The 27,502-nt window shown below is 36.6% G+C and overlaps 2 protein-coding genes across 5 annotated transcripts in view; both read right to left on the bottom strand.

Annotated features, from left to right (window-relative positions):
- Positions 1–2,674: 2,674 nt before the first annotated feature.
- LOC113097402 (gap junction delta-4 protein-like) lies at positions 2,675–4,312 on the bottom strand. The gene is made up of 2 exons (XM_026262644.1): positions 4,249–4,312; positions 2,675–3,849 (listed from the first exon to the last, which is right to left on the bottom strand). Exons 1-2 carry the CDS (start codon positions 4,310–4,312, stop codon positions 2,675–2,677), a joined length of 1,239 nt encoding a protein of 412 aa, XP_026118429.1.
- Positions 4,313–6,680: 2,368 nt separating this feature from the next.
- LOC113097401 (cyclin-Y) overlaps positions 6,681–27,502 on the bottom strand; it is a 46,830-nt gene continuing 26,008 nt past the window's right edge. Inside the window, exons 2-12 of one of the 4 annotated variants that reach the window (XM_026262638.1) lie at positions 26,211–26,285; positions 25,829–25,849; positions 21,095–21,129; positions 19,946–19,969; positions 19,515–19,618; positions 18,229–18,264; positions 17,879–17,936; positions 17,669–17,788; positions 14,409–14,575; positions 13,182–13,344; positions 6,681–9,901 (exon numbers count right to left, since the gene is read on the bottom strand). In XM_026262638.1, coding sequence (XP_026118423.1) covers positions 9,785–9,901; positions 13,182–13,344; positions 14,409–14,575; positions 17,669–17,788; positions 17,879–17,936; positions 18,229–18,264; positions 19,515–19,618; positions 19,946–19,969; positions 21,095–21,129; positions 25,829–25,849; positions 26,211–26,285 — 920 coding nt within the window. In that variant the 3' untranslated portion in view covers positions 6,681–9,784. The remainder of the gene's footprint in view (positions 9,902–13,181; positions 13,345–14,408; positions 14,576–17,668; positions 17,789–17,878; positions 17,937–18,228; positions 18,265–19,514; positions 19,619–19,945; positions 19,970–21,094; positions 21,130–25,828; positions 25,850–26,210; positions 26,286–27,502) is intronic. The other 3 variants (XM_026262640.1, XM_026262639.1, XM_026262643.1) reach the window with 3 other exon arrangements.

Raw genomic sequence — 27,502 nt, 5'->3', positions numbered from 1 at the left:
GTAATTGCTTTATGATGGGGTCCAGTTGACTGACACTCGACAGTTCCTGAGATTTTGCAGGCTAGAGGATTTTGGAAGTCCTTTAAAGCACCTTCGTACCTTCTGGGTTGTTCTTGCTTGGCGGCCGACCCTTCTGAAGCAAAACGTATGTCAGTCTTGGCTTAACCTCAGAGACGCTGGGTGTTTTGCAACACACCTGTTTTTGGAAAGGCCTTCAGTGTCCCTTGATTGTAGCAGGGGGAAGGCAGGTCAAGGTCCGTCTGGTCTGTGAAAGAAAGACAGAATGCGCTAACACAAACATCAGTGGCAGGTGGATACTTGTCGTGTATGTCTGTGTACTTTATTTGTTTCAGGTGTGAAGCTCGATTGGAGAGTCTGCTAGTCAATCAGCTGACGTAGGATGCTGACGTCTGGGATCGCGCCACCAATCGCCTGTCGCCGGGTAGTTTATGAATGGCTCTAACTTCAATGGTGGCGGTGGACACAGACTCTGGGTTGGGAAGAGAGTTTGCACACTCTGTGAAGACGGTTCTCTTGTTTGAGAGGCCAGTCTGAGCGACTGATCATTGTTTGGAGCTCGCTGCTTTTGTGATCTTGCAGTTAGATCAGTTCTCTTTTTCTGTGCTTGAATGTGTTTTGTGTTTGCAGCGCTTGCTAAATGTTTGTTGCTGTCATGAAATCTTCATCTCAGTTCATCGTTCAACATTGTGTAGACTGACGGGAGAGTTTGTGAGTCAGTTAAGCAGGTCGCGACTTACATTTACACACGCAGTTTACTGAGATGTATTAGATGCACTAGTGTTAGTAGTGGTGCTCATTTTGTATGTTTTTGTTTACAGTTAGTATAGTTTAATCATAGCGTCTTGTACGCTGAATATGTTTATTTCTACCTTTTTTGTTGATAGTTAGTTTAGTTCTTTAACTTTAGTTAAAGGGGCTTTTTTGTTATATTTAGTTTTTTTGATTTAAGCACCACTCTCTTGCTCCTTCCTCTTCCCCAGATTGTCTGTTGATCTTAAGTATACAGTTTAGGGATTTTAACCAATAGGGCAACTATGGAGACCCCTTTGGTCTTTTTCAAAAAAAAAAATATATATAACTAACTCGTGGCCTCAAGATAAGTTAAATCGTGGCCTCAAGATAGTGAAGTGTCTGACACATGGACCCTTTGTTATTAAACTGGACCCTGTACTGTAGTGCAATGTAATACTTCACATTCTGTGCAATATTATCTGTTTTAATATTCAGTGTAATATAATTTGCTGCAGTTCTGTTTCTATTTATTTACTAGTACTAGTATCTTGAGGCAACGAGTTAACTTATCTTGAGGCCACGAGTTAGTTATATATATATATATTTTTTTTTTTGACAAAGTGGGACCAGAGGGGCTCCGTAGGCAATTGATCCTCCATTGAAAAAAAAAAAAAAAACCTGCATGCAGCAGCTGTTCATTTAGTGTCTCCTAGTGAGTGATACATGCTCATCATGACACAAACATTCTCCTAGAACTCACACTCAGTTAACAGATCCATACGAATCATGCATGAAATAGAAACGATAGCTTCATGTGCTTTACAGATGAACTTGAAGTCTTTATTTATTCAAATGTAGGGGTGCTCCGATCACGATCGGCCGATCGTTAATGCGCATCTCGTCAGTGAAGCGTTTCACAAACTGGATAGATCTGAGGTGCAGGGCTCGTAAAACCGCTAGCCAGAGACCCTGTTGTGATTTTCAGTCGGGCTCCAAAATATATAATATATATATATAATATAATATATCTTAAATAGTGATATAAAATTGCTAACTTGATTCACATTATTCACTCGCTTGAAGGGGTGAAATGGATCGTAGTTGATCGTTTGCACTTGTTTCTAAATCTTGCCGATTCAAACGTTTTAAACAATTTGCGCGCACTCATTCAAAGCACGTGCTGAGATAAGCATTTCAGACAATGCACATACACAGAATTAATTCATCTTTCACGTATCGTAACTTCTGACTGAACACATACACACACAATTATCTCAAAATAAATGGCTCTGTAAGTATTCTCATAAAAAAACAGTCAGTTATGTTTTAAAGTGAACTTATACTGCTCAGAGAAATTTGCTGTACCTGATAAATCTATCTCTCTCTCTCTGTAAATTTGACGACGTGAAAGGGTGCGTGCTTCAAGATATGTGATGGAGTAGACCAAACTAAACAGGCAGTGAGGGCAAAACACTCATGCAAACAAAACACACTCCTTGTCGGCCGCGCGATCGACTCACTCATTCATTTGCATAGAAAAGAGATGTAATATTATGATTTCCGTCATTAAAAAAAAAAAAAAAAAAAAAAAAAAAAAATATATATATATATATATATATATATATATATATATATATATATATATATATATATATATATATATATATATATATATATATATATATTTGTGTACTGGTTGGGCCAGCCCACGTTGGCCAGAGGCCCACCGGGAAAAGTCCCGGTGCTCCAGATGGCCAGTCCGCCCCTGATATCTAATAATACCTCTCATTTCACCTTGTTTCTCCAAGCAATCTATTCTAATCACGTCACTTCATTCCAGTCAACTCCCAATCAACTTTTCTTCTTTCAATGCTTCAAAATGAAAGCTAAAAGTCAAATTCTTAGTCATCTGGCGAGACAGTCAAACCCATTCCGACCTCTTCTCTTGTCCATCTCCATTGCAAGTTGGTATGTCCTCACCGGTGGTCATTTCTACCAGAGTATACTGGCCTAATCTTCTGGTGCACACAGCTGTTGCTCCTGAGACATCAATCGCACCTTGAGTAGCTAGTTTGTCTCTTCGTGGTGGCGGTGGAGGTTTGAGACGACTGCGTTTGCTAACTTTAATGGATCTAGGAGTCCCCAAAGGCTCTCTGGGGCACAATGCCATTTCACTGCCCTCTCTTACCATCCCCTCTTCTTGGTTGGGTTGGTAGCTGCTGCTATCATCATTGTTGTTGGAGCCAGGCATTCCTCCAAGTCTTGAGGTTGGTGGAGGGTCATCAACCAAAAAAATGGAAGCAGCTTCATAGCCACTTGATTTTCTGGTCCCTCTTTTGCCGTAACCTCCTGGTCCCATCACATCTCGAGTCGGCTGGATGCTGGCGTCCACTCCTTGATTTCCATTCCCTGACAAGTAGTACTGCTCCTCTGCGTACATCTTCTCTACTAGCATCTTTCCTTTGCTTTTTTGCCTCACGGAGCGCATGACGCCACAAATTAGGTCCCACACATTTAGCAACAAGGACAGAGTGGCTGCCCCCAACATGAAGTTCAACATGATGGTTTTCTCAGTGGGTCTAGAGATGTAGCAGTCCACTGTTGTTGTGCAAGGTGGCTGCTGACACATGAAGCGTTTGGGGATTTGGAAGCCAAACAAGTAATAATGTGCAGCTCCAAATCCAGCTTCTATAAGTATCCGAAGCAACAGATGCAAGATGTAGGCTCCTGTGAAGTACTGCACCTGGCCCTTCTCAGCTTTAACAACGGTCTTACAAAGAGATGATTTTCTGAATGGTTCTTGATGGATCTTATAGATAGAGTCCGCTTTTATGGACTCAGAAGTTCTGCTATCAGCAGTCAGTTTGTGGATCACATAAGTGACAAACATCATATAGGGAAGGCACAGGGTGGTGAGCTGCACCAGCCAGAATCGGAAAAGGGAGAGAGGGGCAAACATGTCGTAGCACACATTGGCACAACCGGGCTGAATGGTGTTACACACAAATCTTTCCTGCTCATCCCGGAAGAGGGGATAACCAGCAAACAGCAAGATCAGGATCCTTAGGAATATCACCAGGACGAGCCATGCTTTCCCTAAGGAGCATAAACACACAGTTCTTTGTCAGTTTGACTTAGCATTCATAATGTTCCTTTAAATTGGTCTAGAAATTTACTTAATGTCAAGTTAATTGAATAAAATTTTGATGAATGGAACTTCGATATTACTTTAATGACAACATATAAGATATGCCCCAATGTTGGCAGGGTCATATCAGTTTTGTATTTGATTTCCAACTCTATATCAAACTCTAACTAACTCTAACAGATGTTTCTGTGAAACATTTTCAATGTACAGATGTGCTATCTTTCAAACAAATGTTTTGAAATTCAAATACAATGTCGTTTAGACATTGAAGTTTTGCACTTAAGTGCTCAATCGCATTTGGAGCCACTGTATGAATGCGTTTGAAAATATCGGAAGCGTGCACATACCTATAAGGGTGACGTTGTGGTTCAGTGTTATGAAGATAATTTCAGATGCAGTCTGTTTAGCCATGCCAGCAGATTTAGGCCTCCAACCCCGGAGACTACTGCACAGAATATCCTGGTCAACTCACAGCCCACTTGATTCCACACAAGAAACAATATTTTACAGTCTGTATTAAACTCAGTCCAAGCAGGCATTTAGAATAAGCGCTATTTACAAGCACTCAAATTCCTGGTCAGGTCCTACACAGCAGGTCAGCTGAAATCCGCAACAGCACGACTCACGCGTGTCCACCAACCTGGTTTCCCATCTTCCCTCTGCTTCTGTCCTGACAACAACTGTTCTCAGACAACAGAAGGCGAGAGATGTGAGCTCTATTGTGAGGCTATTCTTACCCACCAGAGGCATGTCAGTCTTGGTGTGGTGTTTGGGCTCTGTTTGTCCTTACAGGAGAATAACTAGCTGGATCAGATATCAAATTCAATTATCATGTCTGATGGAAAGCATTTCAATGACAGTTCAAAGTGAAGTGACGTGACATACAGCCAAGTATGGTGACCCATACTCAGAATTCCTGCTCTGTATTTAACCCATCAAAAGTGCACGCACACACACACACACACCCGGAGCAGTGGGCAGCCATTTATGCCCGAAACGCAAACCCACAACCTTAGGGTTAGGAGTCAAACTCTCTAACCATTAGGCCACGACTTCCCCTCTGTCAGTCACATGAGGTCTTGGGTGGTAGAATCCTTAGGAATTTCAACATGGTGCATTTATTTGAACATTTTAGGATACTGAAGTCATTTACATACTTGTATCTAAGTGCTCTGTTGGGTGCTGAGGTCATGCAGCAAATTAATTCAACTTCTGATCTGAACTCTACAAGGACCTTTTTGGTTGGCTTCTATCAGTGATGCACTAGATTCTAATTTTAATGCATTATTTGAAAGAATCCCCTCTTTAGCCCTGTCCTTGAGGTGTTTGAAATGACTGAATACCATGGGATCAGAAGAGATCATAGTGGAATCTCTAAAAGCTTTTAGCTCTGACTAAATGACCTCTGAATAAGGGACATCTGGACGGAGGGCTTGAAGGACTTGTTCCAATGAACAGAGGTTTAAGGCAGCAGCTTGGGTAGTGAACACTTACCGTTAAACTTTTTTGACATAAGTGAGAGGAAAATTGTAGTGGAGCAAAATTCAGTAAGTAAAAAAAGAAGACCATAGACCAGTGAGGAACCATATGGTAACTTCATTGACATTGATTTGCAGCAGTAAAGTCACAAAAGTTTAAAAGTCTTGTAATAACCTCCAATAACACTATAGGGTTGACATTTGTAATTTCCAGGTATTTGATTGAGTGCGCTATAAAGGGTCTGTAATATGATTGGTAGGCCGCTCTGCTGGATAAAGAGATATTTTAAGGTAACTAGTATTGGTGTAGTTCACCGGGGACTTGGGATGGAAACTCATGGACCATATGCTCTCGGTTCAGAATGACTTGCTGGTATAGTTAATGCTTTAATTATGGACATGTCATTACTATTCATTTCATAAAATGGTGTGCAATGAAGTTTATGACCGTATTTGACGGGTTTTAAAGAAAATGCATCAGTATTTATGGAATTCCATTCATAAAAAAAATGAAAACTGAAAGTTTACTCAAAACTGAGGCTCATTTTCTGAATCACCCCGGGAAAGTTGACTGTTTCTAGAACATCTGTCAAAGCTTGTTCGGTATCTTTTGAATCTCATTTATTAGTCTGTGGCAGTGCTGAAAAGAAGTGATTGATATACAAATATCAATAAATACTATACGAAGTATAAATTATATCCGATATTATTGCAAATAATCATCCAGTAGTAAATGTATTTATGCATGTATGTTTGTGCAGCTAATTTTGAAAAGGAAAATATGCCCCTCCCCCCAAGATGATAGAAATAACAATAAAAATAGTTGGGAACCATTCGATTTTTCACATATTTTATACTTTTTTAGTCTCTGATAAGCTTCCATTGAGGTTTTCTGTTTTTACATTAATCTTCAGTGTCAACTTTTAAAAGTTAACCTACTCTGAAGAGAGAGATAAAAATAAAATAAATAATAATAATATATCTATATATATATATCTATATATATAATTCTTTGAATTAATTTAATACATTTTAAATTAATAATTTTTCATTTCAATTTAAAGGGTTCCTTTGGCTCAGTGGTAGAGCATTGCTTTAGCACATTAGGTTAAAAAAAAAAAAAAAACCTGTAAGTCACTTTGGATAAAAGCGTCTGCTAAATGCATAAATTTAAATTATTTAATATATATATATATATATATATATATATATATATATATATATATATATATATATATATATATATATATATATATATATATATATATATATATATATATCATGTGATTGGACTCATTAAAAAGACATCAAATCAGTTTTTATTGCAACTTTTAAAAGTTTATTCTTGTGGCGGTTTCTAAACATTGCTTCTGAACTGGGAGCATCAGTTAAAATCATAGTTTGAAGAAAAAAAAAAAAAAAACCTGCATGCAACCACTGTAGCCTCCAGCTCCTGGGCTGACTGGGTTCACTTAGTTAAACAAAGTAGAATCAAATAAGATAGCAGACAGGATTCAGCCTTTGGCACACATTGAAAACAGATACTGAAGAAGGGTTTGACCTTCGGAACAGAAACAAATGACAAGAACAATGTATTATTCATAATAACAGGCATACAACCAGTGACCAAACATAAAAATAAAGTCACAACTAAAGCAGTTTGATTTCTTTTTACACAGGAAACCACTTATAGTATAAATGTTCTGAAAGATCTGAATTTGTAATTTCCTAGAAATTGCAATGCAAATGAGAAAGATTACAGAGAAACAGAGCAAGAGAGAGTTATTAAATAAGAAACAGACTCTATGCAGAGGTAGAGGTCAGTGCACACGGCCAAAACTCCCATCAGGACTCGAGTTTATAACACCGTGTTCAGATCCAACGCCGGGCCGCATCCTCACATGCTCACAGAAAATAAATAGAATAATACAATCTTCGAATGCTTTTTATCAGTCTTTTGATTCATGATTTTGTTTGTCTCCCCAAAGATACTTTTCTAGAACGTTTTCCCTGATTTCAAACTATTTCCAACACTTGTTCAAAGGGAGTCTAAAGCACCACCATTTGCAAAGAACAGATCCTCCTTGAGAAGAACTTTGGTCGATATTCCTTAATCTTCAGGAAATAAACCGAAACAAACATCTGGGTTCACTGCCTTAGTTACATATTTTGTATAGTATCACGTCTCTGACAAAAATTTATCTAAACACGCGATTCACACAAAACAGGTCTGGGTCATATTTTACCACAGAATCAAAAGGAAATTATATATTGGATATATTAGCATCACATAGCCTACTTACTGTATTGTACACAAAATGTACACTACATTTAGATTAAACAATTTTAAGTAAATTGTTAAGACTTTTTTGGGCATTGGAGATAGAACAAAAAAATGATTATAATTAATGCAATAATCAACATACTGCCTGAAAATAAAATACCATTTTGATGTTATCTTGAGTAAGTACTAAGAAAATGTGTTTTTCATTGCTGCAAAAAAAAAGAAAAAAAAAAAAAAGAAAAAAAATGCATAATTACATTCATGGCAACATAACATTGTTAAATTGCTTTATGTTGATTTTTTTTTTTTTTTATCAACAGGAAATTCAATTGAATACAAATGTACAACTAAAGAAGAAAAACAAACAAAAAAAACCCTCAATGACAGCGCTTAGAGATTTGGGATCCCAGATTTACTTATTTCTGATAAAACAACTGACCTTTTTATTTTTCAAAAATTGTGTCCATAATTTAGGAATTAGCTAAAGTAAATATTGGTCGCATATAAATATCTAAACATTATAATTAAATTTCTTTAAGTATGTACAATATACAAAATCTATTTCTGGAAGTACTAATTCTCAAGGTGTTTCTGAATGAAGTGTCACAAAGGAAAAAGTCTAAGTTATTCTTAACAGATAATATAACGAATCATCACATGGCATAATTAAATGTAACTTTTACAACTGGGGAGAACTGATTTTAAAATTAACTTTGCTGTCTAAAAACATTATGTCTTAACGAGATTAATTTTAAATGTTTCTAATTTCTTATTCTTCATCTAAGGCCGTTTTCCCGCTAAATGCAGGCACCGCAGGTGATGGCAGTGGATACAGCAGGAGTTCCTCTTCCTCACCAATTCAATTCAGTCTCTGGTTTGATGCATTGTAATTGAGAAATAAAACGCTGCAAAACACTAAGAGCTTCACCTTTGTGTTTTGACTCAAAATCATCTGGAAGTTCGTTAGGAGCCTTTCAAATATTCACTTCAATCTTTCCAGCAGGTATCGTATGGAAAAGAGTACAGCGTATTGCTTTGAGAATTGGAAATGAGTGACACAGCATGTGTATATCTGGCATTCGTTGAGGTTATAATAAAAAAAAAAAAAAAAAAAAAAAAAAAAAAAAAAAATGGCGACAAGAATATGGAGCTTATACACGTTCATGGTCATTGATGATGGAATGTCAATGTTGGCTCTGCAAAAGAAAACCTTAGATTTCAGTATTAAAACTTCCAATTTCAGTCCATTTCTAGGCTCATCAAATCTTGTATTTCAAAAGAAATTCCCAGGGACTTCATATCCCAGAAACCCTCCACAACACATTCCTTTTGGAAATACAAAGTCAACTTCAATTACTCTTGGATTATAAGACTAAATGGTGCAAACTGCCTTTATCGAGTATTACAAATTGGGAAAAACAAAAAACAACAACAGCTACACAATAAAATATTCCAACTAGTCCAAGTCCAAAATGTAGATTTTCCCATGATCTTGCATTGTTAGACTAATTTTAGATCAATAAACAGTCATTAAGAATGTTTTTTAATTTAAAATAAATCTTAAAGAGATAAAATGATAAACAACGGTTTGTAAGAACAGTGGCAATTTTATAGTTTAATCAGCTCACAGCCATTTGGAAAGAAATGTTTTAAGGAATGGAGGAATATCCAGGGAATATCTTGTGAGAAGTAGTTGATTTTGTCTCTTGATCTTGATCCAACACATCCTTGAGCGTCCAAGTGGAATTTATCTAACCATACAAAATCAATAAACAGTACGAATACTTCCTCACCTAGAATGGCAAACACATATGACAGAGCAGTTGGAATGTGGTTCCAGTCATTGGGCGTCTTTCTCCCTCATTTTTCATCCTTTCATTCACATCCTCTAGTATTTCTGAACTGCAGTAGCAGTGTCCTCCTCTCTTTCCTCTAAGCCACAGGTTGGAAAGTGATCTTGTATATACAGCAGCCGTACGGCCAGCAAGAACACTCTTCTGACACACTCTGGCTCAAGAGTCTCAAGTAGGTACTAAGCACATATGTGTCCTCTTAGAGAACGCTTCTTCTGAAAGTCTTTCTCTCTCAGTCTCTCGTGAAAGTTCTCAGTGTCCACCGTTATTAGGAGATGATGGCCGGCGACCATCTGACCACTGTCAGGTTATCTGCGCTCACTGAGCGCTTTTTGGCAGCTTTTCTCAAGTCTTTATATTTGTCGTCACAAAGCCTGGAGATCGCCTGTGAGAAACATGAGAAGGAGAGACAGACATTCACATTTTTTTTTGTGATTGATCTTTTTTACACTACCACTGGACTATTCAAAAAGTTTGGGAGGAGTAAGATTTTTAATGTTTTTGAAAGAAGTCTCTTCATGCTCACCAAGGCTGCATTTATACACTAAAAACAGTAATACTGTGAAATATTGTTATAATAAATATTTATATTTTTTTAAACTAATATATTCCTGTGATGGAAAGCTGAATTTTCAGCATCATTATTCCAGTCTTCAATGTCAAATGATCCTTCAGAAATCATTCTAATATATGAAGAGTTTCAAAGGTTCCAAAACGCGATACGGCATATAAAAAAAGAAAAAAAAAAAGAAAAACGCAACAAAAGCTAGTCTCCCTTTTTTGCAGAATGCGATATATCCGCTCAACCAATCAAAGCACACCATTCCACACACTGTAAACAACCACAGCGAACCATGCCATGTACTCTGGACAGTAATGGTGGCGCTTTGAATACACCTGGAATTCCTCATTTACTTTGTATTTTGTCTTCAACAAACAAGGGCTACATGATAAATCACACGTGATTGTCATGCACATCTCGTCAGTAAAGCCAATTCTGTAATTAATAGTACCGGTAAATCTCCATCACTTGCTTTCAGATGGAAATTATTCAGATGCATTTGATACACAGAGCCGCAGATCACTGACAAGCTACGCTATAAACGCGTTCATAGATGAATCGCATTCGGTTATGGACACAATATTGTGTAGCTTGTCAGTGTTGGTGTTTATATTAATGCCATGTATGTAATTTAATGGCATAAATAAAACTGAAAATAGAACTGGCCCCCCAAATGAGCCTGGCTTCTCCCAGAGTTTTGGTTCCTTGCCGCTGTCGCTGCGCTTAATCACCAGTGTTTTCGTGGGCTTGATTGCACAGATACTATTTTAACTGAACTGAGTTGGATGTTGACAGTTGAATTCAATGATGAACTGCATTTTTGCTTTATTGACACACTATTTTCCTATTTAATGCTGTTCAGTTGCTTTGTTACAATTTATATTGTTAAAAGCGCTATATGAACAAAGGTGACTTAACTATATTTTTGTTGATACAGCATATAGCACTAGTCAACTAAATGAATGTAACATGGCAAAGATTAATGCACTTTTGGAAGTTGAATGTAAGGGAAAAGTCATTTTGGAATTTCTGTGCTCTAATGTAATATTGTTGTTCATGTTCTTGTTCATCATGAAATTTAATTTTATGGCTGTACTGTAATTAATTTATAGCATTAACAAGATGACCCGTTGAATTCATTTAGGAAGCGATGACCGATGAATGTATTTTTAGTCCAGTGCCTGTATATAATATATATTGACCAAGTTAAGAGGCTGTCATAATTGGATCAAGTTACTATAGCCGCTTTTCACCACTGGAACTTTCCCCAATAACTAGGGACTTTTGGCTGGTACTCTGTGTGTTTCCATCACAGGAACCAGAAAGTTCCAGGTAAAAAAAAATGCCCCTCAGAAAGTCCCTGCTGGCGAGGTAGTACTTTTTTAAATTTTCAGAAATTCTGGGGGTGGGACTTGAGCGCTAAACATCCTGATTGGTTGAGTTCACGCAGCATTGTGATTTCAACCACCATTTATTCGGATCATTTTCAGAATATTACTGTTATTGTGGCATGAAATGTAATTCTAAAAGTATTTTAGGTGAGATTGTAGTTGTTTAAAACTCAAATCTGTGGTCTACTTATAAAAATGTGTTTTTAAAAGTGTTTATCTATGTTGAAAACTTTTTTTTTTTTCGGTTCGCGAACGAATCATTCGATGTAACCGAATGTTGAGTAAATGAATTACTCCGGGATATTGGTTTGTTTTAACTCAGAGGGAGTGTCCGCCACATTAAAAAAAGTTAACAGCTTAAGTCATTTGTGGATTATTGCGCATTGGAGATGGGAACAGTTTAAAACGATTCAGTTTGATTTGGCAAACTGGTTCAAAAAGATCCGGTTACATCGAATGATTCGTTCGGGAACCGGATATGACAAACTGCTTTGTTTTGAACTCTCTCACAACAGACATGGAAGAGAAGACAATGCTGAATAAAGTCGTAGTTTTTGCTATTTTTGGACCAAAATGTATTTCCGATGCTTCAAAACTTTCTAACTGACCCTCTGATGTCACATGGACTACTTTGATGATGTTTTTCTTACCTTTCTGGACATGGACAGTATACCGTGCACACAGTTTCAATGGAGGGACTGAGAGCTCTCGGACTGAATCTAAAATATCTTAAACTGTGTTCCGAAGATAAATGGAGGTCTTACTGGTTTGGAACGACATGAGGGTGAGTTATTAATAACATAATTATGATTTTTGGGTGAATTATCCCTTTAAGGTGTTCCCCAGGGTTCTGTACATTATTATTGTTATAATTATTATTATTATTATTATTATTATTATTAAACTTATATTATTAACTTATAAGTCATTATCTGCTGATGTATAAGTGATAATGTCATTGAGTAGATATAGAATTAGCTAGATTCACATTTGATACAACTGAAAGTGTCACAGAAAGAGTATTGGCTAAACTTGTACTTTCTGAAGCAAGAACCAAATTTCCAAGTCCCAACACCTCCAAAAAATAAGTGGTAAAAAGTTTAATTACTGAGACGATGCAACTTGTGTCCATTATTTTGAGGTGACGAATGATGTGTGTGTGGGAGTGTATAAAGAAGACCAGTGCAAGATGGAGCAGGGGGGCTGGTCCTTATGAAAGAACTGGATCATGAACCACTGATTGACTGAGCTGTCCACCCAGACCACTGACTCTATATGGGCTGGTGAGCTATTACACCACCAAAGGCAACTGTGTGCACACACACACAACTGAACTAACTAACATCATTATAGGCCTGGTCTTGTCAGGACTGTAATTGTGCAGCATAGAGGCTGAATGCTGGCATAAGACACACATGGGGATTCAGACAAGGTAATTACTCAGCCCTGCTGCTACTGAACCAATGGACCAATACAACATGTCACGATATTCCTTCTTAGTGAGAGCTGTACCAATACAAGCTTACATATTCTTTATAACTTGATGGAACAACAGATTCAGTACTGCAATCTATCAAGATATTGGACTCTTCATGAAAACTTAGAAACCACAGCACACTGTGATGTGAATGAGATCTTGAGTGACAATCTGAGATAAATATCTTGAGCTAAATAATGTGTGTTAATGATCTAGAGTAGTATTGACCACTCACCTCGAGCTTCTGGGCCTTGTCTCTGCTGAGAGGTTCCAGGGGAAAGCTAAGGCTGTTCGCCTCAGAAAGTGAACGCAAGTCAAAATAATACTTGGCATACACGCTTGATGGAACGTTAATATTGAACTGCAGCAGCTCCAGAAACTGTCGCTCCAACTCATTCCTGGTGGGAGAAAGAAAGCAAAAAGAAGTAGCTTTGCATATATTCCTTTTGACATTTGTCACTGGGTGGAAGTAACTGAAAAGAAAACCTTGAAAGTTAAGCTATTCAAATAAATTCTGATTTTGCATGTTTAAAACTAAAATCCTGACAATATGAATAACTTTATTTATCCTCATATTTCTTACCACCAAAGAAAACTCCTGAAAGTTCAAAATAAACTATCTGTTGTCACCCCTTCCTACCAACCACATAATTATTCCAACACATGCAGAAACCTACCAGCTAAATATAACAGTGAAGCCTCTGACAACAAAAAACATCCAAAAACCACAAACCCACACCCTGTGGTCCTCCATTCTGTGATGTGCTTTGAGAACAATAATACTGCCTCAGTCACTGAATCTTCAGTCAGGTTGGCCTTTAAAATTACTGTGCTTAACTGTACTCAGCAGGAGTTTAAAGGGCAGATGTGATATGCTGGAAGTTTCAAGTGTCACTCTTTATATCGGTCAGCTCAATTTTTTTGGTACCTTACATTTATGGATATTATATATGCTACTTTAAGCTCTTTAGGATATACTTTCCAAAAATGTCACAAAAACATAATAAACACCAATTCTACAAATGCTTAGAGCCCTAGACTAACTAAATTTAGTCTAACCTTAGACTAACTTAACAAACCTAAATTTAACTAACTTAAAAAACCTAAAATTAAAACATGTTTCTTATTTGTTAGTGATTATCCAGCATATAGCATATATCTTAGAAATGTTTGAAGACAGAGCATCAAATCTATGTTTCCATTCATAGTTTCAAAATTAAAATTTGTATGGAAAATTTAAATATTGCATAAAACAGTATGCACAGTTAAAGTAAAGCACAGTTTTTATTACGTTCAAGATACTTGTTGCTTCCTGGGAAACTGGTGCAAATTATCAATAATAAAATGGAAGTTGAAACCGACAACATTGTTGTAGCCCTTTATTCCTACATATTAAATGACTTGCACTTCAGAGTGTTGTCATGTTATCTTGAATTCGGAGGCGCAAGAGACACACACTTACATGTCTTCCACGGTGATGTCTTTGAGGATCTGGCAGTAGTCAACATTCCATACGGCCTGATCATCCCACACTTTTGACGCCAACAGGATGGCACCCAAAACAATCCGCTTCCAGTTAGCAGGACAAATATCAATCTCTGCATATGTTAACAATCTCTCCAGATACACCTGAGCGAGAGAAAAAAAGAAGAAATTGCTAGCAACTCTAACACTGGCAAGTATGGGGAGTCACACGGATCTGTGTTAGGCCCCCTGGTGTTTTCAATATATTAGCTGCCCCTTGAGAAAAAAAATAAATAAAAAAAAAATAAATAAAAAACACCAATAAAAAAAAATCATTTGATTTAGGTGAGTGATTCTCTTCAAGTTTTTTTTTTTCTCCAACACCTCATCTCATTAACATGGTCACCTGGACTGTTCACTGGGCCACAGTTTGATTAAATGTAAGATTCTTGTTCATAAGAAGCCAAACAACATTGTAATATCGCAACATGCATTTTCTGTAAAGCTGTTTTGAAAAAAGAAAGATATTGTGAAAAGTGCTATACAAATGAATCTGATTTGATTATTAATTAAAATTACTATTCAATACTATGGTAAATACTTAAGTACTTGGAAATGAGTTAGATTCCTTCAGGGTTAGTTCACCCCAAAATAAAAATGATTGTCTCACAGGGCTCCGGGAGGTGAACAAAGGCCTCCTGTAAAGAATCCATGTGTTTTTTTCAAAAAAAACAAAAAACAAAAAACAAAACAAAAAAACCATATTCAAAATGTAATAATGAGACACTTTTCTTTTCTTGGATGGGTGCTTTTTTTTATTAAACTTATTTTGGACTGATGCATGCAACACCTGCTGAGTGGCATTAAACAGCTTGAAAGATCAAAGACAATTTTTTATATCATTTTTTATTACAATTTTGGCAAATCTTAAAGATAGGAAGCTCTGAAATTTTGCTATATTTCATGATTAAAAAATAAATAAATGAACGCAGAAATGCACAGTAAATTATCAAAAATACACTATGTACTATTGACTCCTTAATCACATGGATACATTATTTCTCTAAACATGTAGGCATTGCAATTGTATACCATATAGATGAGAGAGAAAAACATACTCTGATCAAACTGCTTACTGAGGCACATTTATACATTTTCTATGTCTGTTTAAAAGTTATCTGTTATGTGTCTGTACAAGGTTGAAACATACTGTTCCACACTACATTAATATTGAAGCAGAACAGGTAGATGCATGAGCCCTCATTTCAGTATAATCCACTGTTAAAAGCAAAAAAAAAACAGCACACCTCTTTTTAACATGCCACATGATTCAAGGTAATCTTCCTGTCTGCTAGACAAGTAAACTGTAAAAGGCTATTGCTATGTTGAGTGGCAAAGAATAAGTATGAACACTATCAATATTGATGGTTTCTTAAGTAACTCTTATAATACTTCTTTGTGTACTTCTATAGGAACGTTATAACCATTACTTCTTGAATGGTTGAATCATAAGTCTGTTCTCTATTGATGTGGTTTATGACAGTATGCAGCATTCATAAACACTGCTGATGGATGTAGGCGGACAAAGATGTCCTTATGAAATGAAAAAGCATGATGTATGCAGTGCAAAAAAGATTTAGCAGCACTGAGCAGCACAAACACTCATACACACTCAATAGAGGACAACAATTTCAAATAACATTGGTTTCCCACAGTGAGAAAGAAATCTAATAAGAGCTCAACTTTGTTTGTAGAAAGTATAAGACATAAATCGCAAGTTTAATTGGTTCCACTGCATCGCCGGACTCCTCCAACGGGCAGCTGTGCTTTAAATATGTGCTTATTAGAGTATGCTTATGTGAAATTCTGAGCTAATGTCCTCAAGATGAACTAGTGTCAGCAAATGGGCAAATTACACACCTACATTTATAAAACAACAACCGGTGGAAACACTCCAGGGACAGTGGTCTGCACCTTCAAAGAAAACACTAACCTGGGCATAGCTTTGGAAACATAATTCAGTTTTTATTCAGTTGAGTCATAATAAACATTTAAATAAAAAATTACCATAAAGCAATGTTTCCTGTAGTGTAATTTAATAGTATATACTATTATAGTTTTAATTGACATTTGGAATATTTATTTATTTTTAATATATTATTTTATTTATATATATATATTATTTTATTTATATATATATATATATATATATATATATATATATATATATTTTTTTATATATATACCGTATTTTTCTGACTATAAGTCACACCTGAGTATAAGTCACATCAGTCCAAAAATACGTCATGAAGAGGAAAAAAAACATATATAAGTCATGTCATATTATTTATCAAATTCATTTTGATAAATAAGTCGCACCTGACTATAAGTTGCAGGACAAGCCAAACTATGAAATAAAAGTGTGACTTCTAGTCCGGAAAATACAGTATTTCTGGTGAGGCTCATTTCAGTTTCAGTAATTGCAGTAATTTAGTTTAAACTGAATTTATTTTAGTCTGTTGCCAAGGTTAAATGTGTATGTATATGTGTATTTTATTTTTATTTCAGCATTGTTTCATGTAATACAAATTATTTAGTTTTAATTGAGGTCGGGCGATATGGGCAAATCGGATATATATCTTCGTATTTTCGTTTTTGTATAAAAAAATAAAGTAAAAATCACTTACTACCTAATGTTGTCAAACAAAACAATAAATATTAAAGGCTATGAAAACAAATGAAGTTAATGTAAGCTTTTATAATATGTGCAAAAAAGGGTTAAAATCACATCTCATTCTAAAATTGTAACATTACAATATTAAAACAAAAATAAGGCTTTTAAAGCAGAAGTAAAATTAACTAAAAATGAAAATAAATGAGAACAAAAGCACAGATTTGTGTTAGGCTATTTAGATTATTATAGATTATAACTCTTTTAAACTTGCACACACACACTTTCATTTAAGCCCATCTCAAGCATTCACAGCACTTTGTATGTCTTATACTTGTTTCATGACACCTCATGAAGGTATATGGTTGAAAAAGATGCGCCTTCAAAATAAGGATTTGATCATAGATGAGGAACAGTCACATCTTAGACAGCTGCTGAGCTTAGCATCCACTCATAAAGCACTAAGAGTGATGGGAAATCCACTTCACTGACGGTAAACCCTATTTTAGCTTGTGCTACCAGCCAATCCAAATAGACAAGGATTCATCTGTATTGGTCCACGATCGAGTCACATGACGTTCACTCACCAGAGTAACTACGGCACACTCAGCCGTGAGCTGGGCGGCACTGAAGAGCGTACGGACGAATCTGTAGATCTGTTTCTGTTCCGGGTCGTGCTTGTCATAGTCTGACGGCACCTCCAATTTCTGTGGAAAGAGGAAGTTTTAGAAACATTCAGGAAAGTTCAGGATGCAATTAAACATCTTATAAATGAGCTGCAGAAATAAAACACTTACTGAAAGTGGATGAAGTTTTTCATCAAAAATGTCTAACAGCATTCGCCCGTCCACATTTCTGAAAGGAGAAGGGTGAACTGAAATTAGATTAGGGAAGACTAGGACTTCTTCTAATATCATAGAAAGAATTAAAGAACTAGGAAAGAGTGTTGTGTTACATTTTCAGTGTAAAAGTTAGATTTCAACTGATCTGAAAGCCTTGGAGTTTGAAGGTTATAAATCATTAAAGGTTTATATGGGATTACAGTTTAAGACACAAAGTCAGAGACAGAGCAGAAGATGGAGATAAAAGTACTTAGACACACAGATAGACAGAAGACCTGATCTGATAAGAGAATTGAAAAACATACCTGTTCTTTATGTGGTAGTAAATTGCGAGGGCAACACTGCAAACAGAAGAGATCGCAGAAAGAAGTTGATATAACGCTAGTCAACAAGATGAAGCAGCATTCAATTCAAGCTGAAGGAGAAGTAGTATATAGCGTCATCCTTGGTATTGCACAGCTTTTGCATTGTCCTCACTAACTGTACACTGAGCATTTGAGAATGTTTTTTGGCAAAACGATGAAACAGGCAAAAAAAGGTGGATTTTTGTAAATCATTCACAAAACTATTCCTGAATGAATGAACACAGCATTTAATGGCACAAGGAGCTTAATTTACAAAGAACAAATCTATTTGTAAATCCACAGGTTGTACCCATATCAGTTATCACAATATCTTCTGTTTCATTTTGTATATGCTTTGGCCAATTTTGGATGTGCGATTATCCATGCTCATTTTTTTTTTTTTTTTACATTAAAATGACCTTTGCTGACATCTAATGTATAACTCATCTAAAAAACAAAAACAAAAAAAAAAACACTAATAATCTATTATAATTGTTGAAACTTTAGCAAATATATCATACTGTACTGTAATATTGTGACATCTTATCATTGATTTTACATTTTAGTTTGATGATGATGATGATGATGACGATGATTATTATATATATTGTATTTATTTAAATAGTACTGTATAGCATTTTTATATTGAACCTTTATTTTATATTAATGAAAATAGTTATTGGCTTACTACCTAACATACTTAAATTCATAAAGTGCTGTGATGAATGTGATCAGTGGAACTTATACGACTGATATGAAATATTCAGAATCAAATATTAAAATAATTTTTTTAAATCATGGACTTCATGATTTAGAAGACTCCCTTCCACACTCAATCTGTTCACGTGACTCATTCACTCATTTTACAAGCAGTTATTGGGGAAGTCGTGGCCAAGTGGTTGAAGAGTTTGTCTTCTAACCCTAGGGTTGTGGGTTCGAGTCTCAGGCCGGCAATACCACGACTGAGGTGCTCTTGAGCAAGGGACCGAAACCCCAACTGCTCCCTGTGTGTGTTCACGGTGTGTGTGCGCACTTCGGATGGGTAAAATGCAGAGAACGAATTCGGAGTACGGGTCACCATACTTGGTTGTATGTCACGTCACTTTTATTTATCAATGATATAATGTAACATGTTGTTAGGCCCAATTTCCAAAGGCTCCAGCCATGCTTTTGAAAACCCTCATTTAGATATCCGTCATAAACCAGTCGTGCACATTTCAATCAGTTTACAATGAGGGCGCAAGTACCATTTAATGGTGTATTTGAGGTTGGGTTGGCTGACGGTGCTGTCGTCCAGGAATATCGTCGAACAGGAGCTGTACTTGCGTCTCATCGGACCAGACGGATGTTGCTGAAACACAAGGACACGCAGAGTGCAAACTAAAACATCAGTTATTCTTAAACACACACAGATTTTCAGCAAACAGGATGAAAATGAGGCCACCTGCAGCCTCAGAGAAGCTATTATCATGTAATTTATATCCGAGTGATTCTCACTTAATGTGTGTGGAGTACACGTTAGTATCCCAATCCAGTACAGCAGAAACAGTCATGTATTAAACAGGACTTCAAAAACTGATAAGCAGCATTAATATTGCAAATAAATCATTACAATGTTAAAACAGACACAATATCATACGTTTAAAGAAAATAAATAGAGCAATGGGCAAATATTTACCTTTGACTCCGCAATGTGTGTTAACTTGCAAAGCAATAAAATACATTAAAACAGGAACAAAACATATGCTATTCATTACAGTTTGAGTATGAATAGCATGCGGCAATGAAATGGAGAAAGTTATGCACATTAGAGGAACGGTTCACCTCAAAATAAACATTTGCTGAAAATTTACTCACCCATTTTTTTTAAAATCAGAACATGTTTCGAGAAATGAAGCATTACATCACCTGCTCAACAATGGATAATCTGCAGTGAATGGGTGCCGTCAGAATGAGAGTCCAAACAGCTGATTAAAAAAATATATATATAAATTCACAATAATCCACACCACCCCAGTCCATCAGTTGATATCTTGTGACGTGAAATGATGCATGTTTGTAAGAAACAAATACACCATTACCTCAACCATCACTTTTGGCCCAAAGACCAGTCAATTATCCATATTATCACTTCTTTACAGTGACACAGTCCATCCCCTGTTGACCTCTCACTTCAAAATCCACCGGCATATTTCTTTAGAACAATTTTGGACTGTTTTAGCTTGTAAACAGTGCTTGATCTATGCATATTTCTCTCATGATTCAGACTTTTATTTACCGAATAAAGCATTATTATGGATTATGAACTATGGAATTTAACTGAAAGCATTAGACTGACATAAAAAAAATAAAAAAAATAAATAAAAATAAAACCTTAATGATGGATCTGGATTGTACAAACATGCAGCTTTTCACAAGACATTAATTGATGGACTGGCTTCGTGTGGATTACTTGGGGATTTTGTGATGTTTTTAGCAGCTCTCATTCTGACAGCACCCATTCACTGCAGAGGATCCATTGCTGATGCTACATTTCTCGAAAACTGTTCTGACGAAATAAACTTATCAACATCTTAGATGACCTCAGGGTAAATGTTCAGCAAAGGATGGTGAACTATTCCTTTAAAGCATTTATATAGAAAGAAAGTGTTGATCAGAAAAGCAATGCTGTTACAGATGCAACACAAGCTCAGAGACTCATGCGATACTGGTTCCTGCATTCTCATGTGGGATTTGATTAGTTCTGTGGGTGTTGTGACACATGAAGGGATGTCTTTATTGTAGACAGAAAACACAATCAATTGATGACATGGCTGCTGATACTTACATGGTTGACGTACAGACTTTTCCGTTTTTCCCGAACTGTGAAGAGAAACATAATCAGTAACACTAGCACAACAGTCAGTACAGTTAATCAGACATAGACAAAAAGACAAGAGCGACAATTAAAGGAACGTCAGTAATATAAAGAGGGAAGTATCTAACAATCGACGGTCTTAAACCATTGGATATATTTCATTAACTGTAATTAAACTTCCCATGTAGCACCATTGCGCTTCGTGCGTCCTAAGTTTGAGTCCTGGCTTGCAAACCTTTTTTTTTTTTTTTTTTTAAATCATGACCGTGATTTAACTAAAACGAGGCAAAAAATATTAAGTCATGAGAATGGCCATGAAACGTATAGTTTTTATTTCTTATGTCATGTACGTAGGGATCTACTGTTTTTGCATTTACAATAGTTTGTTGTTTTTCTCTTGCATTTATTTTTTGACTGTAAAACAACAGGTTAGCTCGGTGTTGGAAAAACTAATTAGTGCAAAAATATACTCAAGCAGCATGCAGTCTGTGCGTACATAGTATGAGCAGTTAAAATAAATAAATAAATAAATCTAGTACACTTGACCAACTGACCGTAAAGCAACCAATCAGAGTTTGCTATATTGTGCAATTTGGGCATGAGTAAATCTATCAATGACATCACAATAGCACATCCAATTTTTATCATGTAGCAGCTGCACAAGCTATTAAACAGTGCTGGTGATGTTTGCCATTGATTTAGACTTTCAAATGTTGTTTTCTCAGTCAAAGCTTCATAAACCTCTCTATTTATTTGCCATTGCTGGTCTCTGTAGAACAAAGTTCAATGCACAGATACTGTATATACTTCTCGATAAACATACTGTAACATTTCTCACAAAGCTATTTAAAAACACAAAAGTGCTCTTTAGAAATTGTTATGGTATTAGCATTATAATCATAAGCATATAAACTTACGCCTACAAGCAGTTAATTTACATATAGAAGGCTGTGACACACCAAGCCAACAACCAGTCGCTAGACAATGTTGGGTTGTTGTTTAGAACCTGTCAGACTATTTTTTTTTTGTTTGTTTCGCACCATTGGCAGTAGTCTGACTAACATGGAGTGATTGTCTGATGATTGAACATGCCAAATTGGCAACTGAGCCCGTTTGTGAGAGAGATCACTCTGATTGGATGATCAGCATAAGCCGTGTTTCAACCGCAGGAACTTTACCCAGGAACTAGAGACTTTGGGCCAGTACTCGGTGTGTTTCCACCGCAGGAACCAGGAACTAAAAGTTTTGGGTAAAAAAAAATGCCCCTCAGAAACAGAAAGTCCCTGCTGGCGAGGTGGTACTTTTTCAAAGTTCCGGAACTTTCAGGGGCGGGACTTGGGCGCAAAAAACATCCTGATTGGTTGAGTTCACGCAGCAATGTGATTTATTCGGATCAGTTTCAAAATATCACTGTTATTGTGTCATGAAATGTAATTGTAAAAGTATTTCAGGCGAGAATGTAGTTATTTAAAGCTAGGGATGCACGATCATGATTTTCACGGCAACAACTGCATAGTTCTACAATCCAAAAAACACAATCAACACACATTCAATGAGAGGTTTCGTAATCAGCACTCAGTATTTGTTTTAGTTTTTAAAAAAAAAATTTAAGCTCTTTACCATGAGACTAAAAAGTATGCTATATGAATAAATTATTCCAAAATGTTAAAATCAGATGTTGGTGCGAATAAAAATATGCAAACTATTTAATTCATCCAATTAAAAAAAGGGTATTGATTCACATCTATATATTAAATTTATATATATATATATATATATATATACATATATATATATATATATATATATATATATATATATATATATATATATATATAATATAGAGGATACATTTTTTTTAATTGAATGAATGAAAGACTTCAGTGTGCTACAGCAGGTGATTTTTAAATCAAATGAAGTCGCACAGCTTCAGTGAGAACAGGAAAAGTACTCTTATTTCTTACAGTTGGCTGTTCGCTTCCTAATGATTGCGTCATAACCTGCGACTCTCTGTCGCACAGTAGAGAAATTACCATATGGACAGGAAGAGAAGCTCGCAGGCAATCTTTTATGGTCTATGACAGTGGTTTTCAAGGGCCGCGGTGGTATTGCAGGTGGGCCGCCAATTATTTTCTGTTCATTTCCAGTCCATTCTAGGGCTGTGCGATTAAAAGAAAACGTCCTAAAATCACGATTTGAGCGTGCGCATATGCCTTAACTCCAGGTTCACACACTGTCTGTGATGCGCCTTTTTTCTGAGCCAATGTTGACGGATCAGAGCGTTCTCACTGCGGTAAAAGGCTAGAAATAAAAAACGTGCGAAAATAATTCATGTCTAACACATGAGCATAGAGTGAATTTTTTAGTGAACAGGATGCCGTTTAAGTGAGAGGAGACACGTTTTAAGTGTGCACACTCCCTCCTCGCAAAGCAGCGTGTATCTGAGCAAGCACGACCGGTTTTGTGACAGAGCAAAGGAAATCTGCTGCGAAAAGAGAGATTCGCACTCCTGCATTATTTTAATGTGCTTTCGCGTTATATTTATGCACTCTCACTGCTGACTGCATACACATACTGTATACACACTGCAAACACCTGAGGCACCGCTACAATTAATGAGCTCTATGAACAATGCATGGCAAAAAAGAAAAAAAAGTCCCTGTATACAGAATTTTTTTTTTTTTGCCACAAGTCTATACATTTTTTTACATCTTCACTATAGTGATAATTTTGACTTATGTCTGTTCTAGAGATGTTACAACTTTTTGATAAAGCTCTGATTGGTTTTCTTTTGGAAATATGTTTCAAATTAATCCTGAATGCATTTATGACTGTAAAAGCACAATTGCAAAATTGATTAAAAAAAAATCGCGATAGTTTTTTTTTTTTTTTTTGTCCATATTGCACAGCCCTAGTTTATTCAATAAATATAGTTTAAAATCTAGCTTCTGAGTACTAAGTTATTAACCCAACAATAGCGGGGTCAGTTAATTTTTTTGAAGTGGGCCGCGCAAACATATGTGTTTGGTTGTGTGGGCCGCGAGTTGAAAAAGGTTGGGAACCACTGGTCTATGAGGCTATCGGGGCTGAGTTATCGGGTATTTGAGTCAGCGCAGTATGCTCAACCCCCAGGAAGTGCGTGCTTCTAATAGACTTCACATGTCTCCATTCAATCCAGTGGTGTCGCTGAGTCCATTTCTTTTACTGTCTATGCCTCAGACGTGTAGCTCTGCACTTCCAGCACTGAATGGCTGTGTGTGTCCTGCGCACAGATTTCACAATAATTCCACACAACTGACATGATGGCGAATGATTACAATGTAGTCTGTGCACGCGGGTGCACTTCCGGAAAAATCGGCCGAAAACAAAAACAAAAACCGATTGCTGATTGTGGATTTTAAGCAAAAACCGTCCGGTTCCGATTCATGGCCGGTTAACCGGTGTATCCCTATTCAAAACTCAAATCTGTGGTTTATTGATAAAGACAGCGCCTATTTAAAAATGTGTTTTGGAGTCGGTGAGCTCCACTCGATCAGCGGGAGCTCAGTCCTCATGTATCCCCCCAGAGCACTCTCACCTCGGCTCGACCGTCTGATATGTGCAGCTGGCTCAGATGTCTCTTTAGTGGTTAAACATAAGATATAATTCGTTTTAGGTAAATCTAACAGGTAATCTTTGGTCTGTATTCAATTTATCTATATGTTAAAATGAAAATAAAAAAAGCAAATTGATATAATACTTCGTTTCATTGTAATGACTGTATATATATACACATTTCCCTGAACATTTCTGCAGCTATTATTGTTTAAATAAATAATAAAAAAAAAAACTAAAGGAGACAGTGGTATTTGATATCCTATTTCATTTTATTGTAAATATACAATGAGAGAAATTGCAGTAGTCAAGGCGAGCTGACTGATGTTATCAAGTACTCTGCTGTTTGCAGAATTACCGGATTCACGTCGTCGCAGACGAATGCGCAAAATCTGAATTACCGAGGATGCAAGACCAAATTAGCGTACTTTGAGAAACGCGCGCAGACCTACATCACCGGACTATTTGCTTAATCTTCCCGGTACTTTAGACCGTGGCGAAAATGCAGAAAGCAACAGGTCTGGGGTGAAAAATGTTCCTGGTATAAATGTTCTGGGTAATTTCGTTGGAAACGCGGCATTAGTGAACTGTAGCATGTGAAGAAGATCCAAATGACAAAAGCAAGTGGTCAGGTATGGAGAGTTATCTTTGATATTGTTTTGGCGTCTTGTAGTTTGTTTAGACATTTTATGTCAGTCCCTGGAGCCTGTTGGCCCTCATGCATACAAACACAAATATGAAAGCTACTGTATGTCTCATGACTCGCATATTATTCTCACATATTAGCAGTCTGACTATTTTCATCCATATTATAACTATTCATCTAAACCTACAGATGACAGCACAGCGTGCATGAATCTAAACAAACAGCTGCGTAGCCAGACAAATGGGACAGATTCACAGACACGGTCAACATGCATATCCCCTTAATGCCATTAAACTGTGTAAATGACTGAAAGTACCGCCGTGATTGTATTTAATGAAACTAATCTGTTGCCCCATTAAGCAGTTTCAATGTACAGTAGTTAGCTACTTTTTGTTAGCCTGAATCTATAAAGCTTCAGCACAACACATTCAGCACACTAACAAACAGACTGAGATCAAACCTACTTTTCTTGTTGGGTAAAAGAACTGAAAAACAAGAAGGTATCTAAATTAAATCTGAGCATGGATAGCAAGGATGACAGAGGAGAGACACATAACATTACGCTAGCAGTTCACTGAGAAACAAGGAGAATATCACAACATTAGCCTGGGCAGAAATATCACCCACTGAGAAGAGCTGACATTTAACAAAATATCATCACCCAGGGGTATTCTGTTAAATCAAACTATTATTACAGCTCTTCTCTGAGGAGATGCTTGGTCTGACTAAGTCAGGGTTATCTGTGCGGTCGCCTCCTGATTGGTTTGGTTTCTTTTAATTAACGTTCCCCTCCAGCCTCTAGGCTTAAGAGGAGACCGTCCTACTCATCCACATGGAGTCTCTCACCGTCTGTCTGAGACTTGCTGAGAAAGATGGTGCTGGCGCGCGGGTGGTCCGAAGGATTGTACTCCATGTTGAGCTCTGAGGAGTGAAAAAGAAAGAGATGATTTATTATTCAAGACTGAGGCTTCCGCTCCTCTAGTATTAATAGAACAACCCAAACAATAACAATAGATTTCTGACAGGATGATGTGAAACATTTAGTCAGACAAGCAACAACACGGAGTGGCTGTAATGTGAACACAGCATTGAGAATACAGAGATATATTAAATAATTAGATCAGAATAATTCGAACAGTATAATTTATGCATCATTTATATAATATCACAGTATTCATTATTATTCTATTATTTAACCTTCCATATTTTCATTTTGATTTTAAGGTTTAATTTAATGTGATGTGTATATACACACATATATATATATATATATATATATATATATATACATACATATACATATACATACATATATATATATATATATATATATATATATATATATATATATATATATATATATATATATATATATATATATACATACACACACACAATTTTTCACACACTCACACACACACACAATGTCATCAGAGCAAAAAGAGCATAGGCACACACCCTGACCAGGAAACAAGGAAACCAGAGTTCCCAGCATCTAAACCCGAAACAGCTGATCCTAGAGTAGCTGTCAGCTGCAACATGCGTGCTGAGATTTGCTAAATGTGAGTGTAACCTTGTTAAGAAACGGCCTTTACATGAGCAGGCCACTGGATTGTGCTTTAAGTCTTTTGAAGCGGCGTCTTTTATGCGAAAGAGCCACCTGAATCTCGACAGTGAGACGTATGGAGCACTCTGGGGTGCAGGGGAAAGACTGATTATTAAAAGATGGAGCTGTGTGGGAGAGAAAGATGGAAGATGGATGAAAAAAGGAGAGAAGAGCAGAGAACGGTGAATATGTTGCCGGTCTTAGAGAAGCTGGACACATGCGCTCTAATATTAATGTGTCTTATTGAAAAGAAATGTGCACACTCATGGGAGAACGTGTTGTAATAGTAGAGTTTTCAATGGGATCGAGTCATTTCCTCTCTTCCTGTTCCCCACCCTCTGTATATTGTGAAAAGGGGCTCGAGTGTTCGGAGGGGGTCTGATCTGAACAGCCCACCACTTCCTCACATTCAGGAGAGATTCTTCCAAAAAACACACTACAGCTTTCACAAACCCCCATGAAGAACATCTTTCATGCATGTACAAAACTGTTTAGGGCCCAAATCTGGCCATGATTCAATACAGCATTATTT

This window comes from Carassius auratus, unplaced genomic scaffold, assembly GCF_003368295.1.
Source record: "Carassius auratus strain Wakin unplaced genomic scaffold, ASM336829v1 scaf_tig00216240, whole genome shotgun sequence".
Lineage (NCBI taxonomy): Eukaryota > Metazoa > Chordata > Actinopteri > Cypriniformes > Cyprinidae > Carassius > Carassius auratus.
This window is presented reverse-complemented; position numbering and strand designations above follow the sequence as displayed.

Coding starts and splice junctions, on each gene's coding strand:
- LOC113097402 (XM_026262644.1), bottom strand. CDS start 4,312: ATGGCTAAACAGACTGCATCTGAAATTATCTTCATAACACTGAACCAC. Junction 3,850..4,248: donor CCACAACGTCACCCTTATAG/GTATGTGCACGC, acceptor TATGCTCCTTAG/GGAAAGCATGGCTCGTCCTG.